At 40.2% G+C, this 20,061-nt stretch overlaps 1 protein-coding gene across 1 annotated transcript in view; it reads left to right on the forward strand.

The window, feature by feature from the left end:
- frk (fyn-related Src family tyrosine kinase) overlaps positions 1-20,061 on the forward strand; it is a 99,681-nt gene that overhangs the window by 71,510 nt on the left and 8,110 nt on the right. Inside the window, exons 3-5 of the mRNA XM_060850697.1 lie at positions 3,038-3,201; positions 6,613-6,781; positions 16,770-16,928. Coding sequence (XP_060706680.1) covers positions 3,038-3,201; positions 6,613-6,781; positions 16,770-16,928 — 492 coding nt within the window. The remainder of the gene's footprint in view (positions 1-3,037; positions 3,202-6,612; positions 6,782-16,769; positions 16,929-20,061) is intronic.

A 20,061-nucleotide genomic window follows, 5' to 3' on the forward strand; every position in this document is an offset into this window, starting at 1 on the left:
TAGTACATTGTTGATGATCTTGTGATTCTTTTCAAATGTACAAGTAATATGGTAATATATAATGTTTTTACTATGTGGAGAAAGTAAGTCAGAAAATGGATAACAACAAGATGATGAAGTAACAATACTCACAATGATAGCTTGGAGAATTGAAATGAATGATGGAGAAATGTATTTCCATTGTATAGGACACAGTATTTTTTGGCCACTTGAATACTAATCATACTTATGAAACAATGCTTACTTTTTTATGTCTGAATTATTTGTTTCTGTTCAACATCTCACACTACAAGAACAATAGTCAATTGGCCATGGTTTTATTTGCTACAGCTCCTCTATAAACATAGACAACCAACCTTAAAAGTCTGAGCCCCTTTATATTCTTTCAAAGTATTGCCTGATGTATCTGATAAAACAGAGCAGATAGTTTTATCAAAAGATGTTAAACTCAGGATTGACATCTGGTGAACATTGCACAGAATCTTCATCTTTTGTCGGTATTCTTGCTACAAGACAGAACAGAAAGAAATCACAAAATTTACAGCTACAATGTAGCTAAGTAATTTGCATTATTTAGTTCCTTTTCAAGATCTCAAAATATGTTATATATACTTGAGCTGTCAGAAGCCTTTTGAAATATAGTCACTGTGGCAACATTAATGAATGTTGCAGTGAACTTGAAAACAGCAAGAGGTCACAAACTTAACTAGCATAAAGTAAATGAAATAACCTGCCTTAGTAATGTGAATTGAGAGACAGGAATAGAATACTTGTGCTTTGGAACTTGCCACATGTCTAGCCAAGCTGTTCCAGTACAGCTACATTATTGGGATTTACATAACAATGTGAAAAATCGCCCAGTTATGTCTTAAAAGCAGTAAAATCTGACGTGGCCTATTACCACTCCCATTAATCTACTCTCGACCGAAAGTGGCCATCAGCAGTGCTATCAAACAGCTCTTGAAGAGCAATAACCTGATCACCGATGCTCAGTTTGGGTTTTATCAAGTTGTACACCCTGGATTCAAGTATCATCAAAAAGCTGAACTCCAAAGGTGAGGTGAGAAAGACTGCTTATGAGTTCAAGGCCACATTTGACTGAGTTTGGCACCAAGGAACCCTAGCAAAAATGGATATCAGGGGCAAACTCTCTGTTGATTGGAGTCATACTTTATTCCTTAAGCTATGCCAATGCATTTTATCTAAATAAACCCCATTCAAAAATAGCTATGCCAAACAGTTTTCTTTCCAGTTGTAACAAAGATGTACTAATACCAGAGGACACAACCATGTTAAGGGTTAGAGACAAACAAACTGCAGATGCTGGAATCCAAAAGAGACAGGCAGGAGACTGGAAGAATACAGCAAGCCGGGTAGCATCAGGAAGTGTTCAAGTCAACGTTTTGGGTGTAACCCTTCTTCAGGTCTTTAGTAGCTGACTTAAGTGCTCTTTGATCTACTCTGTTCTCCATGAGATGCTATCCAATGTGTGAGAATTGGAAGCCTGCCTGTATCTCCAAAAAATATAAATGAGGTAGCCGTGGTTACATAGCCTTTGCAAATTTTCTTATGAGGTGGTCTAGCTATAGACTTTAGCATCTTGGTTTCTGTTAGGGTAGTCCGCATTGTCGATTCCAGTACTAGGACCGAGTTTTGGTTGAGGGACTGCTGGGTGAAGTAAGCCAAAGATTGGACAGAATGTATCTAACCAGTAGTGCTACTGCACTAACAGAGGGCGGCACCTCAACATCCTCACTGTTTTGTGTGAAAGTTGTACATAAGAATGACTTGATGATGTACAAGTCTTTTTCCATGAGCTCCCTCAAGTATATTGAGTTGTATGAGGTACGAGAATCCAGAACCTGAATAGCATGAGTTTCACTTTCCACTAAAAATTGTAGAGTTATCATCGTAATCTCTATATTGCAATGTCTTGTATGTAGAAATGAGGACGTGCTTCCACACTGACTGTATCGTGTAAAGACCTGACATCAATTGAAGGCAAACCCCTTCACATTATCTGCCATGGTGCAGAAAATTGCTGGTGCATGGCCGATGAACTGGAAGTGTTTGTGGCATCTGTTGGAGAATTGATCATGGGCCAACTTTCCCTGCTGCCCTTGCAGCAGCTAACATGTGATCCGTAATTCATCCCGTGTAGTTTCCTTTAACTGACTCTTGTGCATTTCTGCTGATTTTTGAGCTCATGTTTGCAAGAAAGTGGGTCACAGTTGCTCTTCACTTGCTGATGAATAATATTTCGAAGATGTGCATATTGGGAGAGCATCATCAGATAGAGAAAGAAAGAAGAACCCAGGTATTGGGAAGTGAGGATGGTAGGAGGTCCTTCTCTGTAAGAACTGTATGAATATCTTTGAATCTTTGCATTGTGCCTCATTTATAACTAACAAGCAAAAATACATCACCCCTTACAGGAGGTGCAAGTTCCTTTAAATTGTATGAGTGTTGGCTGAATTTGCACTATCAATACAGAACATATGCTAAGAATTAATGTGGGTGTGGTTGCATCTCAGCTATTACATTCAAGTGAGGGACAAACCATTCATTAGGCAAAAAGAACATAAAACACGCATTCAGTGTCCGATAATGCAAATAGAAATTCACCTTGAATTAGCTCTGCTTATTTTATAAGCTTAAGAATGCTGTTGAACCAGTTTTACTCTATTTAAAGTCAAGCACAAAGTCCTAAATGGATTTGTTTAGTGAGGGTAGTGTGGGTGTTCAACTGTTAGCACATATTTGTCTCACAAGCACATCCATCATCTTCTCTCTTGCAACTTTTAAATTTAACTTCTGTGTTGGTTGGCTTGTTGTTGTTTTAACTGATCCATGTGATTCATTACGGTTACGTACTTTGAGTCAGGCTTTATTCAGTCAAGCTGACCAAAAACAATTGAATTCTGGCTTAGGTTTCATGCTAGTTCTTACACTTGGCTGTTTGTCAAGCAATCACTAACTGTTAATATTGTTAATGCTTTGAAAAAATTTGAATGCTGTATTTGTTTCATATTTACAGTTCGTGACGAAGACACTGTGAAACATTATAAAATCAGGCGCTTGGATGAAGGAGGATTTTTTATCACGAAAAGAGCAACTTTCCAAACGTTGACAGAGCTTGTGAACCACTATTTGCGAAAGCAAGATGGCTTGTGCACACAACTTAGAACTCCGTGCCGGAAGGTGAAGCAAATGTTTAATTTTATCAAAACACTTTATTTTACTTTATTGAGTCCTTTACTTGTCTGTTTCTCAATAAGATGTTTAACCAGAGAAAATAAGACTAAGAGATTATTTTTTGCAAACAATAATTAATGCAGCAGTTCTGTATCGTAAAGACTATTGAAAGAAAAAAGAAGTGGAAATGGCATCACTCATCTTAAGAAACCAACCCCTATAAATAACGAGGCAGGACATACCAGCAGCTCTTCGCCACAGACTCTTACTGATGATGTTACCTAGTATGGTGATGAAACATCGGAAAACAAATCTTCCAGCTCAGTGAGCTAACTTACCTACTTACCATCAGCCTGAGCTACATAACTTTTCAAAAATTGCTAATAAACAAAGTATTCTCTCAAAGAGTGTATTCTATTTGTTGGCTTTGCAGGACAAAAACCGTAATGACAAGTTTGAAATGATGTCCAGTGAAGTTATATGATGGAACTGAGAAGTAGGAAAAGAACGATCACCTTTTTGGGATTGTACTAGAGCACAACCCCCCTCCAATAAATATGTAAGGAGATCACAGATACCTGCAAGAATAATAGGATTGTAATGGCAGCAGCATTTTATGTTTCCAGAAATAGACTGGGACAGCCAGTGTTAAGGGCTTATGTGGAAAGGAATTTAAGTGTGTGCAAGGAAATTGTCTTATTTTGTACCTACTGGAGAAAGAGCAAAACGTGACCTTCTCTTGGAAAATAAGGCCGGGCAAGTATCTGAAGGGTCAGTGAAGGAGCACTGTGGGGCTAGTCTTCACAATTGTATTAGCTTTAATATTGTGATAGAAAAGTATTGACCCGATCTAAAAGTTAAAGTTGGAGCAAGGCCAATTTTGATGGTATTAGGCACAAATTTACAAAAGTTGATTGGGAGAGGCTACTCGCAGGTAAAGGGACAGCTGAAAAGTAAGAGGCCTTTATAAATGAAATAATGAGAATTTAGAGTCAGTGTGTTCCAGTTTGTGCAAAGGGCGAGACTGGTAGATGTAGGAACAAATTAAGGCTCTATTAGAGATAAAAAGAAAGAGGCATGTGTCAGGTATAGACAGCTGGGATCAGCGAATCCCAAGAGTAGTATCAAGGCAGTAGGAGTATACTTAAGACGGAAATCATGAAAGCAAAAAGTGAACATGAGGAAAATGTATAACTACAGACAGAATAAGGCACCTTAAAGATCATTAAGGTGATCGATGTGTAGAACCACAGGATGTAGGTGAGATACTAAACAAATGTTTTGCATCAGTATTTACAGTGGAGAATCATATGGAAGCTAGAGAATTTGGGGAAATTAGTAATGATATCTTGAAAAGTGTCCATATTACAGAGGAGGAAGTGAAGGATGGCTTAAAATGCAGAAAGGTAAATAAGTCCCAAGAACCTGATCAGTTGTACCTCAAACTTTTGTGGGAAGCTAGGGAAGAGATTATTGAGTCCCTTTCAAGATATTTGTATGGATAGCCACAGGTGAGATGCCAAAAGACTGGAGGTTGGCTAATGTGGTGCCATTATTGAAGAAAGGTGGTAGGAAAAGCCAGGGAAATATAGACTGATGACCTTAACATTAGGGGTGGTAAGTTGTTGGAGGGGATTCTGAGGAATCAGACTTACATGTATTTGTAAAGACAATGATTGATTAGGGATAGTCAACATGTCTCACTAATTTGATTGAGCTTTTTGAAGAAGTGACAATGAAGATTGATGAAGGCAGAGCAGTAGAAGTTGCCTGTATGGACGACTTCAAACTGTTCAATAAGGTTGTGCATGGCAGTCTGGTTAGCAAGGCTGGATCAGATGGGATCCAGGGAGAACTAACTATTTGGATACAAAATTGGCTTGAAGGTAGGAGACAAAGGGTGGTGGTGATTAATTGTTTTTTGGATGGAAGTTCATGATCAGTGGAGTGCCACAATGATCACTGCTGTGTCCATTGCTTTTTGTCATATATGTACATGATTTAGATGTGAAGAGAGGATGAATGGTTAGTAAGTTTGAAGATAACACCAAACTTAGTTATCCAAGAGTACAATGGGACATTGACCAGATGGGCCAATGGGCTGAGGAGTCTCAGATGGAGTTTAATTTAGATAAATGTGAGGTGTTGCATTTTGGAAAAGCAAATCAAGGTAGGGCTTACATGCTACTGGTCAGGTCCTGGTTGTGTTGCTGAATGAAGAGATCTTGGGGTGTAGGTTCATAGTTCCTTGAAAGTGGAGTCCCAGGTAGACAGGATAGTGAAGAAGGTGTTTGGTACGCTTGTCTTTACTGGTCAGAGCATTGAATACAGGAGTTAGGATGTCATGTTGCGGCTATACAGGACATTGGTGAGACCATTTTTGGAATACTGCATTCAACTCTGGTCTCCCTACTGTGGAAAATGTTTTTAAACTTGAAAGGTTTCAGAAATATCTAAGAATATTGCCGGAGTTGGAGGGTTTGAGTTATAGGGAGAAGCTGAATAAGCTGGGGCTATTTTCCGTAGAGTGTTGGAGGCTGAGGGGTGACCTTATGGAAGTTTAGACAACCATGAGGGGTATGAATAAGCTAAATAGACAAGGTCTTTTCCCTGAGGTAGTCTAAAACCAGAAGGCATAGTTTTAAGGTGAGAGGGGAAAGGTTTAAAATGGACCTAAGGGGCAACTTTTTTTTTAACGAAGAAGGTGGTGTACATATGGAATGGGCTGCACCACTCCATACACAAGGAAGTGGTGGAGGCTGGTACAATAATAACATTTAAAAGGCATCTGGATAGATACATATATAAGAAGGTTTTAGAGGGATATGAGTCAAATGCTGGCAATGGGACTAAATTTATTCAGGATAGTTGGTCAACATGGATGAGTTGGACCGCAAAGTCTATTTCCGTGTTGTATAATTCTATGACTATAGTAAATCAGTCTGCATTTGTAAAACCCCAAACCTAATTTCTGTGATTGGACAGAATGTGATCTACAATTCTGATTGTGCTATGTTTAAGATAACTAATCAGGCTCATAATGTGGCTGTTTTATTCTTGCTTGAAGAATTAATGCTTTGCAAACAAAATAAATATGCTCAAATCATCCACTTATTTTGAATTGCAAGTAGGTATGGAGAACACACAGTTCCCTTTTGTTTTCTGTCTAGCAATTTCTTAGCCTATCAAAATCAACTTGCTAAGCAACCAAGTCTCCTTTCCTTCTGTACTGTAAACTGTTGTGTTTGAAGATGGATGTTTTTACATTCTTCATGACACAGTTAAGATGAATGTTTCTCTTAGATTTGATATTAATCTTCAATTAAATGTATCTGTATCTTGTGGATATTTATTTATTGGCTCTGTATGCAATATTGAAACATGTGACACGATTTGCTCTTTGTTTTAAATCATTAGGTAGAAACACCAGTCACTGTTGGATTATCCTACAACACTGTGGATCATTGGGAAATTGCACGTGACTCTCTGAAACTGATAAAGAAATTAGGTGCTGGAACATTTGGAGAAGTATGGCAAGGAGTTTGGAATGACAGAACTCAAGTTGCAATAAAAACATTGAAAACAGGTACGATAATTTACCTGGCTTGTGGAAGTGTTTCAATAAAAAAACAGAAAATTGTTACTCATTATCTGAAATTAACAGGTGGGCTAATTAAGAATAAATAAGAAAATAGTAAAGAAGAGATTAAAAATGTGAATACATAAAGATATGGAAACAGAAATAGAAGACTTCTGGTGAAGATTGAATTTTAAAAGACATTTGGAATTTAACTGATAAAATGTTTGAAGCTTAGAAATCAAAGGTTTAATAAACTTTTAAGATCTTGTAAATATATAAAGTGAGGTAATAAATTGGGAGGGTATGAAAAATTCTGTAGATTCTAAAATTTCAATGGATGGTTAGGCAAGATGGGCAGATGGATGACTTATGTAGTTTAGTTCAGAACAGTGAAAAATAATGCATCTGAAAGCAGGAGCAGAAAAGGAAATACATCTTAACTGGTCAAATTTTAAACTCAATAATGAAGCAGAACAATCTTGATGCACAGGTGAAGAGATTCTCTCCTTAAAACTCAACGACACAAGTTATTTTAGAAAGCAAACCCATTTCTTCATTTTGTGATTAGAAGCAAGAACCCCAATTTTGATCTGTCTCCTTGTTTTCTACAGGAATGGAGTATTAGTGAGGTTAAAATTGAAAAATAGTACTTTTTGCAGTATGTCTGCCTGAAGCTTGTCCATTGTCATCCTCGAGCTAAGTTTAATATGGGTGACCCATTCTGATTGCTACAATCTGAATCTGATTATCCTGACATTGGTAAGACCCCAATGCCATTTTGTTTGATAACGAATGGCTCCCTGGCTGTGAAGGCCATGTTTATTTCCACTTAGCAGAAAGCTGCCACAACCAGAAATCTTTAAAAAGTCATATGCAGTAGGTTGCATTGGGAAACCTAAGTAATGTATTTATATAAGTGAAGATTTTTTTCCAATCTAGTCCCACCTGCCAGCACCCGGCCCATATCCCTCCAAACCCTTCCTATGCATATACCCATCCAAATGCCTTTTAAATGTTGCAATTGTACCAGCCTCCACCACTTCCTCTGGCAGCTCATTCCAAACACGAAAACAGCCCCAGCCTGTTCAGCTTCTCCCAAAAGCTCAAATCCTCCAACCCTGGCAACATCCTTGTAAATCTTTTCTGAACGCTTTCAAGTTTCACAACATTTTTCCGATAGGAAGGAGACCAGAATTGCATGGAATATTCCAATAGTGGCCTAACCAATGCCCTGTACAGCCACAACATGATCTCCCAACTCCTGTACTCAACACTGACCAATAAATGAAAGCATACCAAATGCCGCCTTCACTATCCTATCTACCTGTGACTCTACTTTCAAGGAGCTATGAATCTGCACTCCAAGGTCTCTTTGTTCATCAACACTCCGAGGACATTACCATTAATTGTATAAGTCCTGCTAAGATTTGCTTTCTCAAAATACAACACCTCACATTAATCTGAATTAAACTCCATCTGCCACTTCTCAGCCGATTGGCCCATTTGATCAAGGTCCCATTGTAATCCGAGGTAACCTCCTTCACTGTCCACGACACCTCCAATTTTGTTGTCATCTGCCAACTTATTAACTATACCTCTTATGCTCACATCCAAATCATTTATATGTAGAACATAGAACATAGAGCAATACAGCACAGAACAGACCCTTCAGCCCTCGATGTTGCGCTGACCTGTGAACTATTCTCAGCTCATCCCCCTACACTAACCCATCATCATCCAAGAGCTTATTCCAAGGATTGTTTAAATCTCCCTAATGTGGCTGAGTTGACTTCATTGGCAAGCAGGGCATTCCTTGCCCGTACCACTCTCTGAATAAAGAACCTGCCTCTGACATCTGTCTTAAATCTATCGCCCCTCAATTTGTAGTTATGCCCCCTTGTACACGCTGATGTCATCATATTAGGAAACTGACTTTCACTGTCCACCCTATCTAATCCTCTGATCATCTTGTATGTCTCGATCAAATTCCCTCTTAGCCTTCTTCTTTTCAATGAGAACAGACCCATGCCTCTCCGTCTTTCCTCATAAGACCTTCCCTCCAGACCAGGCATCATCCTGGTAAATCTCTTCTGCACACTTTTCAATGCTTCCACATCCTTCCCAAAATATGGCGACCAGAACTGTACATAATATTCCAAGTCTGGCAGCCCCAGCGTTTTGTATAGTTGCAGCATGATATTGCGGCTCCGGAACTCAATTCCTCTACGAATGAAAGCTAACACACCAAATGCCTTCTTAACAGCACTATCAACCTGGGTAGCAACTTTCTATCCCAAGATCCCTCTGCACATCCACACTACCAAGAATCTTTCCATTGACCCAGTACTCTGTCTTCCTGTTATTCTTCCCAAAGTGCATTACCTCACATTTAGTTGCATTAAACTCCATTTGCCACCTCTTAGCCCAATTCTGTAGTTTATCCAAGTCCCCCTGCAACCTGTAACATCTTTCCAGACTGTCCACTACTCCAGCAACTTTAGTGTCATCTGCAAACTTACTAATTCACCACCTGTGCCTGCCTGCTAAACCACCCTCAATTCCATGCCTCTGCATTTTCTTCAACATTCTACCATGTGTATAAATGATGAAAAGTAGTGGACCCAGCACCGATCCTTGTGGCACTCCACTGGTCCAGGCCTCCAGTCTGAAAAACAACCCTCCACCAATATCCTCTGTCTTCTACCTTTCAGCCAGTTCTGTATCCAAATGGCTAGTTCTTCCTGTATTCCATGTGATCTAACCTTGATAACCAGTCTCCCATGGGAAACCTTGTTGAACACATTACTAGATCACGTGTACTGATCTGCCCTCATCAATCCTCTTTGTTACTTCTTTAAAAAACTCGGGCAACTTTGTGAGACATAATTTCCCACACACAAAGCCATGTTGACTATCCCTGATCTGTCCTTGCCTTTCTAAATACATATACATCCTCTCCCTCAGGATTCCCTCCAACAACTTGTCAACCACCGACATCAAGCTCACTGGTCTGTAGTTCCCTGACTTTTCCTTACCACCTTTCTTAAACAGTGGCATCACGTTAGCCAACCTCCAGCCTTCCAGACTATCAATGATACAACTGTCTCAGCAAGAGGCCCAACAATCACTTCTCTAGCTTCCCACAGAGTTCTAGGGTGCACCTGATCAGGTCCTGGGGATTTATCCACTGTAATGCTTTTCAAGACATCCAGCACTTCCTCCTCTGTAATATGGACATTTTTCAAGATGTCACCATCTATTTCCCTCCATTCTATATCTTCTATGTCCTTTTCCACAGTAAATACTGATGCAAAATTCTCGTTTTGTATCTTGCCCATCTCCTGAGGCTCCACACAAAGACGGCCTTGCTGATCTTATGCTTCCTTCTTTTTCTTAACCAAACCATCAATTTCTTTAGTCATCCATCATTCCCTATACCTACCAGCCTTTCCTTTCACCCTAACAGGAATATACTGTCTCTTGATTCTCGTTAACTCATTTCTGAAGGCTTCCCATTTTCAAGCCGTCCCTTTACCTGCAAATATCTGCCCCCAATCAGCTTTTGAAAGTCTTGCCTCATACCGTCAAAACTGTCCTTTCTCCACCTTGTAGATCTGGTCTATCCTTTTCCATCACTGTTTTAAGACTAATAGTTTTAAAGCATCGCTGGCCCCAAAGTGCTCCCCCACTGACACCTCAGTCACCTACCCTGCCTTATTTCCCAAGAGGAGGTCAAGTTTTGCACCTTCTCTAGTAGGTACATCCATATACTGAATCAGAAAATTGTCTTGTACACACTTAACAAATTCCTCTCCATCTAAACCCTTAACACTATGGCAGTCCCAGTCTATGTTTGGAAAGTTAAAATCCCCTACCATAACCACCCTATTATTCTTACAGATAACTGAGATCTCCTTACAAGTTTGTACCTCAATTGCCTTCTGAATATTAGGGGTTCTATAATACAGTCCCACTAAGGTGATCACCCTTTTTTTATTTCTGAGTTCCACCCAAATAAATTCCCAGGATGTATTTCCAGGAATATCCTCCCTCAGCACAGCTGTAATGCTATCCCTTATCAAAAATGCCACTCTCCCTCCTTTCTTGCCTCCCTTTTTGTCCTTCCTGTAGCATTTGTATCCTGGAACATTAAGCTGCCAGTCCTATCCATCCCTGAGCTATATTTCTGTAATGCTATGATGGACTCTAATGCCCAGTTCCATGTTCCTAACCATGCTCTGAGTTAATCTGCCTTCCCTGTTAGGGCCCTTGCATTGAAATAAATGCAGTTTAATTTATCAGTCCTACCTTGTTCTCTGCTTTGTCCCTGTCTGCCCTGACTGATGGACTTGCTTCTGTTCTCAACTGTAACAGTCTCAGATCAATCTCTTCCTTCAGTATGTCCCCTTCAGAACCTCAACCTTTTCCCTTCCTATGTCATTGTTTCCAACGTACACAATGACCTCCTGCAGGCCCCTCTCCCCCCCTTGAAAACATTCTGCGCCCTCTCTGAGACATGTTTGATCCGGGCACCAGGGAAGCAACACCATTCTGATTTTTTTCTGCTGGCCACAGAAATGTTTTCTGTAACTTGGGCTGGAGAGTCCCCCAACACAATCAATCGCTTGGAACCCGACATACCCCTCATTGCATTAGAGCCAGTCTTGATACCAGAAACTTGGCTGTTCCTGCTATGTTCCCCTGTGAATCCATCATCCTCTACACCTTCCAAAACAGCAAACCTGTTTGAAATGGGATAGCTACAGAAGACTCCTGCACTACCTCCTACTTCTCTTGCCTGTTCTGGAGTTAACCCGTCTATGTGACTCTATCTGCAACTTTCCCCCTTCCTGTAACTGCCATGCATCACATTCTCTTGCTCTTGTACATTCCTCATTGCCTCTAACTGTCTCTGCAACCGATCCAATGGATCTGATAGGATTCGCAACAAAGGCATTTATTTTAGATATAATCCTCAGTAACCCATAAACTCTCCCTAACTCCCATATCTGACAAGAACAGCATATCACTCTTAAAAAGGCCAATTTTGCTTCTTTCAGTCTACAGACCCAGAAAATAGCACTGTCTTATTTCTCTACAAAGCACTGCTCCAGGTTAAATTAACACTTTAAATGGGGCATGTCATCGAGACATAGTCATAGAGATGTACAGCATGGAAACAGACCCTTCGGTCCAACCTGTCCATGCCAACCAGATATCCCAACCCAATCAAGTCTCACCTGCCAGCACCCGGCCCATATCCCTCCAAACCCTTCCTATTCATATACCCATCCAAATGCCTCTTAAATGTTGCAATTGTACCAGCCTCCACCACTTCCTCTGGCAGCTCATTCCATACACGTACCACCTTCTGCGTGAAAACGTTGCCCCTTAGGTCTCTTTTATATCTTTCCCCTCTCACCCTAAATCTATGCCCTCTAGGTCTGGACTCCCCGACCCCAGGGAACAGACTTTGTCTATTTATCCTATCCAAGCCCCTCATGATTTTGTAAACCTCTATAAGGTCACCCCTCAGCCTCCAACGCTTATGGCTTCTCTCCTGCGTGGACTCATTGGTGCGTCTGTAGATTGCCCACATGACTGAATCCCTTCCCACACACTGAGCAGGTGAAAGACCCCTCCCCAGTGTGGACCCGCTGGTGGATCAGCAAGCCAGAAGAGTCCATGAACCCCTTCCCGCATTGACAGAGGTGAATGGCCTCTCCCCCGTGTAGACCCATTTGTGGATTGGCAGTGTAGATGAATAAGCGAACCCCTTCCCGCACACTGAGCATGTGGATGGCCTCTCCCCGGTGTGGACACTCTTGTGGATCAGCAGTGCAGACGACTGAACAAGTCCCTTCCCGCCCATGGGGCAGGTGAACAGCTTTTCTCCCGCTGGTGCTTCTGCAGATGGCCTATCTGACTGAATGTCTGCCTGCACACAGAGCAAACGAACGGCCTCTCCCTTGTCTGAATGCGTCTCTGGGTTTCCAGCACCGATGTGGAAGGGAATCATTTCCCACTGTCCCCACATTTCCATGGTTTCCCCATTGGGGCAGCTTTCCTTGTGTTGCTCTGAGTTTGAAATTACAAACAGAACGGGTATGTAATTTCTCCCCACCGTGAGTGGTGTCAGTTTGATTCACCCAAGCTGAGTAAACAGTTTGAAGCACCTCTCACAGATAACGCACTGAATCTCCCTCACTCGGATGTCTCAGTATTCTTCCTGCCACACCAGTGTCTAAAATCCCTCAAACAAACAAAAGCAAACATTTCTTCTCGATTTGAATGGCTGCTGATTTTCATGTCACAATGAATCAAATGGCTCTGTCAGAAGTTGGGGTATCATGTGCTTTCAGATTTCGTTCTGCATGTCTTCAGTTGTTTGCACAGAGGAAGGAAGTTGCGGTCCAGGGTGAAACTCAATCTTCATTCAGAGAGAGAGAGAGAGAGAGAGAGAGAGAGAGGAGCAGCAATTTCTGAAGCTCATGGCAAATAGTGTCACTAGGTGGCACGGTGGCACAGTGGTTAGCACTGCTGCCTCACAGCGCCAGAGACCCGGGTTCAGTTCCCGCCTCAGGCGACTGTGTGGAGTTTGCACATTCTCCCCATGTCTGTGTGGGTTTTCTCAGGGTCCTCTGACTTCCTCCCACAATCCAAAGATGTGCAGGTTAGGTGAATTGGCCATGTTAAATTGCCTCTAGTGTTAGATGCATTAGTCACAGGTAAATGTAGGGGAATCGGTCTGGGTGGGTTATTCTTCGGAGGGTCGGTGTGGACTTGTTGGACTGAAGGGCCTGTTTCCACACTGTAGGGAATCTAATCTAATATTTATGGCTTATATTTCTAAGTTTAATCAAGAGACATATCTCAGTATAACATATAATCGAGAAAGAATCCACTCTGTTCACAACAGCAGATTTACTGTAAGGAAACACTTAAAAAATTCATTTATCTGTTTCTGTGCTATGACCTCTCCCAACCAGGTTCCTCCAAGGTTAGTTGTGAATTTCACTGCTTGTTCGTTTTCCCAGACACACTCCTCTGTGTTCAGTCCCTTATCTTAAATCTCTGCCCCATGATAATTGATCCCTCGATCAAGGTGAAAAATTTCTTCCTGTTTATCCTATCTATGTATCTCATCATTTTATACATCTCAGTCATGTCTCCTCTCAGTCTCCTCTGCTCTAAGGAAAACAACACCTGTTTGTCCAATTCCAGCCCAGGCAATATCTTGGTAAATCTCCTCTGCACCCTCTCCAGAGCTATCATGGCCCTCTTATAATGTGAATGAAGTTGACTGTGTAGACCAGTGCTGTCAAGAAGGGAAGTATATAGTGAAATGAGATTACTTTCCAGAATGAATCAATGATGATCCCAAACCAAAAATATTGGGTTAAAATCCTGAAGAGGTTACATAACCTGAGTCTGTATATAACAGTTGAGGAAACATCTCCAGTCTAGGAGTTAAAGTCACGGTTAAACATATCACGATGTTAGACACATGGACACTGTATGAGTGGTGTTTAGAGTACAATGCAAGCTGTGTATTTGAGTACTTTACCAGGGATTTGTTTTGGATATTATACAAACGCTGTTTTCTTTCTCTTTTTGATTTATAAATAAGTGCTTTGAGATTAATTAGATTATACATTTACTCTGTTTAAAAGTCTTTGAACTTGTGTTTTAAGAAGATAGTTCAGCTTATTTTGTTTTATTGTAATTTCTCTTGTTGATAAGCTTCTGTTTTCTTGTTAAAGCAAAATCTGCAACATTGCGTATGTGTGTTTCAATGAGTGACCACTTTGTAAAAACCAAGACAAAACAAAATCTGATATGTCAAGACAGATTTCAATCTGAGGTCTGACTTGTCCAATAATAACAACAGCTGAGATCATAACAGAATGAATAGCAAATCATCTTTGTTTTTGTTAGATTATAGTTGATGCTTTGCACATCCATTTTGGTCACCCCACTGTAGGAATGTGACACCTCTATATCTTCTTGATTCATCCCAAGCCACAATGACCAGCAAGACCATGGATCACATTATGATTGCATTATCCTAGATGACCGATAGATATTCACATTTCACTCCCTTGGGACAAATCAATTCATTCTGAGCACAAGCATTAGGTTTCTGATCAGAATGCATTCTAGTAGGAAAATGTAGCCTGTTAAACAGGGAAATCTCTTCACCGAATGCATTTGATGAACCAATCTCTTATTCTTTAGATTCAGAATTAATTTTTAAAAAATCCACGAAAGACTGCAATCTATAGACCTGAGGCCTTGGTAGCATACTTCCAGGAAGCCTGCTTTCACAGTTAGAAATAGCCAGAAAGAAAGGGAGTGGAACACCATGCAAACTAATTGATGAAATAAGTTGTTTGTTCCCCTGTTGATGAGAAAGAAAAGTGACTGAATGAAGTGAATTTACTATTGACTGCTTTATTGTACATGAGCTGTTTGGGAAACCAGGCACCCTGCTAACTTACACCTGGCCTTATTTTATTGTGAAAAAGGTGTAGAAGAGATGAATGAGATAATTTGGTTATGTGGATAGATTGGAAAAGTTGAAGCTTTAGGAAGGATTATAGGAAGGATATTATTCAGCTGAAGAGGGTTCAGAAAGATTTACAAGGTGTTGTTGGCAATGGAAGGTTTTAAAATGAGGCTGGATAGGCTGGGACTTTTTTCACTGGAGCAGAGGAGTTTGAGGGGTGACTTTGTAGATATTTACAAAATGATGAGGGCTATAGTTAAGGTGAATGACACGTTTTTTTTCCCTAAGGTAAGGGATTTCAAAACTTGGTGTATTTTTAAGGTTTAAAAGATTTTAAAAAAGGCATGGGGGCATTTTTTTTGGCGCAGAGAGTGGTTGGTGTGTGGGATGAACTTCCAGAGGAAGTGATGGATGCAGGTACAGTTGCAACATTGAAATGACTTTTAGATAAATATATGACTAGAAATACTTGGAGGAACGTGGGCCAAGTGCAGGCAGGTCAGTCTAGTTTGTTTTGAGATTATACCCAGCATGGACTGGTTGGACGAAAGGACTGTTTCCATTCTGTATGACTCTATGACAATGAGATGGAGTAGATAGACAGAAGCTGTTCCAATTGGCAAATGATTTGAGAACCTGATGACCAGCTTTGAAATGATTGACAGAAGAGCTAATGACACTATGAGAAAAGAATTTTTAAAGCTGTAAATGGGCTTCCTGTGAGTAAGCCAGAAGCAATCAAGCCTTCAAAAGTGAATTGGATAAGCATGTAAAATAAAGAAATATTGGCGGGCTGGGAGTGGATCTGGGTAAAGTATTCTTTCAGGGAGCCAACATAGACTGTGTAAGCCCATAATTTTTTTTATAGGTTTGCCTCGATATTTTCTGATCCACAGCTGACCCTTCTGAATTATCTAATTGTATACCATTGAATATTCATCTGAAAGGGTTAGTACTGAGGGGCAGTGCCTGAAGCACCACCCATTATGCTGATGTTATTAATTTGTGGGTAGAACAACTTAGCATTTCAAAAGCGAGATCTAACATCTGGACCTACTCTGTAACAGATTTCTGTAACAGTGTCTGACCAATGAAGTAATCTGTGACTAGTTGCTAATATTCAATAAACAGTATCATTTTAACTACAAGAGACCATTCTAGTTAGACCAGAAATTCATTTTCCTCTATCTCGTGAGACCAAGCATTGTATTGAGCGAGCATGCCTATGCCCTGTACACTGATGCAGCATGAGCACTATTTCAGGACTGTACATAGTTCCAGTCTGGATTCAGGGGCTGAGTTCTGGAATGAGACTTGAATGCACAAGCTTTTGCTAGCACCAAACTAAACCGACACCCATGGGCTGCATAAATTTAATGCTGATAGCCCATTAAATGGATGAATTATAACCACTCCATTAGCTTTTATTATGGATGTCATTGGAAAGGATACATGTTTAAATTTGGTTTCTATGTCCACCTTTAGGTACGATGGCTAAAGAAGACTTCCTGAGGGAGGCACAAATAATGAAGAAGCTGAGACATCCAAAGTTAATCCAGCTGTATGCTGTCTGCACTGTAGAAGAACCAATTTACATTATTACTGAATTAATGAAAAATGGGAGCTTGCTTGACTACTTACACAGTAAGTATAATGACTTTCCACAATCAGCTCTGCTTTAGCTCATACCAAGAGAATTATAATAAAATGCAACAATATACAGCAATAATTTATCAAGAGGGTGAGACTGTGCAATTAGTTCCAAAAGGGAATAAACTGTAGGAAATGAGCACTTTCCACCTGTTCCCTTGATATTTATCTGAGAGAGAGCCTATCCTGGTGGCTGTTCTGAAAGAGAAATGAGGTTGTATAATTTGTTTCCATTGTCACTAATACATCCCGAGGTGTTATCACTTTATTTGGTGACAAGAATAACTTTAAACTTTTTTGCAGTCAGTTGAAATGATATTGAAAACCTCTTTCCTGATGCTTTTAAAATGAATATAATGTAAATATTTCCATTAAGGCAAAACCTATAGTCAGGGAAACTACAATTTATTTCTCTTTGTAGATGTCTCTGAATTGTTGAGACAACATCAATAGGTAATGATATAAGATGATTATAATGAAAGCAGCCTACATATTTAATATTCGGTACCTACTCATCAATTGACAGCATATTCTCGGAAAGTTTCTTAAAAACATGTGTATAACACTGAAAGTTACCAAAAAAGAGTAGCAAATTATGTGAATTAGTATTTAGTTTTAACTCCTATCAACTATACTGTAATGTCCGGAATTGACCAGGATTTTGAATAATCATAATGCACAAATTATCTGACTTCTACATTCATGTCTGAAGCATTGCAGGTTTTCTTCCTCTCAATTTCTTTTAATGTTATTAGGTGCTTGAAGTTACTGCTTCCTGAGTGAAATTGTATGATGACTTAGTACTCAATTCAGGAAGCACTGATGTCTGGAACTGTCACACTGCAATATCATTTTAGAGTAGTGTGTGTTTCTGTAAATCACAGTACAAATTGCTTGATGACTGTTGAGTGGTTTCAAAAACAAAATGGCTGCTGTCCACCGATTACGTGGTAGATAACCTAGCCATCATAGTTAATGCCTAACATCTGTATACAATGAATATACGATTAGTATTGCCAATGTTGAAGATTCCAGGTTTAACTCAGTTAGTGCCTTAAATCTCTCTACCTCTGTAACCACCACAGATCTATGAAAAACACACACTTAACATTAAAGACTACTTTTAACATAATAAAATATCCCAAAGTGCTTTATAGGTACAATATAAAGCAAGTTAGATCCTGAGTCACGTAAAGCAGTATTAGGGTGGAGGCCTAAGCAAATATAGATACCTTTTCTTTATTCTCATAAAGAAAAATAATGAGATAGAGGGGCTTAGAGGTTGAGGGAGGGAATTCAAGAACTTACAAACTTGGCAACTTAAAGCATGGCCATTATTGAAAGGGGAATTAAAATCGGGATCTTCAAGAGGCCAAAATGAATTAAATGAGTGCAGACAACTTGGAGGACTGAAGGCAATTACAAACGTAGGGAGGCATGATAGAGAGAATTGAAAACAGGGATGAGACATTTAGAATCCTGCATTGCTCAGCCAGGAACCATTATAGGTTAGAGAATCACAAATGTGACAAATGAACAGGGCATGTTGCATAGATGTGCATATGAATCAGTATTTTGGGTTATCTTTAGATTACTGAATATGAGAGACCAGTATGTTGGACCTTTTTTATTCATTCAGGTGATGTGGGGTTTGCTGCTGAGCAAGCATTTAGTGCCTTTTCCTATTGTGTTGAGAAGGTCATGTCAAGTTCCTTTCTAGAACTGCTGCAGACCATTTGGTGCAGGTGAACCCACAATGTTGTTAGGTCCAGGTTTTTGACTCAGCAGCAGTGAAGGAACAATGATATATTTCCAAGACAGGATGGTGGCTAGCATGAAGGGGAACTTGTGCGTCATGGTATTCCCATGTATCTGCTGCCCTCATCCTTCTAGTGGTGGTGGGTTTGGAAGGAATTGACTAAGGAGCTTTAGCAAATTTCTGCAGTGCATTTTGTAGATGGTGAACACTGCTGCTATTGTCCATTGAGTTGGAGACAGAGAGAGTGAATGTTTATAAATGAGTGCCACTTTGTCTAATGGAAGTAAACTTTTTAACTGTTATTGAATCTGTACTCACCCAATGGAGCATAATCCACCAACTCCTGGATAGGCTTTGGAGAATTAGGTGATGGGTTTTGAGCCTTTAACCTGCCCTTTAACTACAGTATTTACCTGGTTCATTCAGTTCAGTTTCTGGTAAGCCCAGGATGTTGATAGTAGGGGAATCAGTGATGCTAAGGTAATTGAATATCAAGTTGTGCTTGTTGGAAATGTTTATTTCTGGCATTTGTGTATCGCAAATGTTACTTGACACCTGTGATCCCAAGTCTGGATGTTGTCCAGTCCTTGCTGTGTTTGGCATAGACTACTTCATTATCTGAGCAGTCACAAATGGTCTTGAAGATTCTGCAGTCATCCCCATTCTGACCTTACAGTGGAGGAGAGAGCTTTGATGATGCTGACCTCCTCCAGTAACCAGCAATATCTTCCTTTGTGACAGGTATCTCTTCAACCAGTGGAGAGATTTCTCTATTCCTATCGACTCCAGTTTTGCTAGGTCTCCTTGATGCCACACTCAAGTCAAATGTAACCTTGATGTCAAGGGCAGTCAGTCAGTCTCTGTAATTCAGTTCTTTTGTTCATTGCTGAACCAAGGCTGTAGTGCTGTCAGGAGCACAGCAGTCCTGGCGGATCCCAAACTGAGTATCAGTGAGCAAGTTGTTGTGAAGCAAATGCTGCCTGATTGTACTGTTGACAACCTCTTCCATCACTTTACTGATAATTGAGAGTAGATTGAGGGGACAAGCTAGGACAGCTTTCTTCTACATTTTGTATACAGCACATATCTAGCATCTTTCCATATTATCGGGCAGATGCCAGTATTCGAGCTGTACTGGAACAGATTAACTGGGGGTGCAGCACACGCCTTCAATAGTATTGCCAGAATATTATCAGGGCCAATAACATTTTGCAGTATTCAATATCTTCAGCCTTTATTGATATCACGAGGAGTGAACTGAATTGGCTGAAATCTGTGATTTGGGGAACATCTGAATGAGGCCAAGATGTAACATCCACTCAGCACTTCTGGTTGAAGATTGTTGCGAATGCTTCAGCTTTACTCTTT

Source organism: Hemiscyllium ocellatum, chromosome 3, assembly GCF_020745735.1.
Source record: "Hemiscyllium ocellatum isolate sHemOce1 chromosome 3, sHemOce1.pat.X.cur, whole genome shotgun sequence".
Classification (NCBI taxonomy): Eukaryota; Metazoa; Chordata; class Chondrichthyes; order Orectolobiformes; family Hemiscylliidae; genus Hemiscyllium; species Hemiscyllium ocellatum.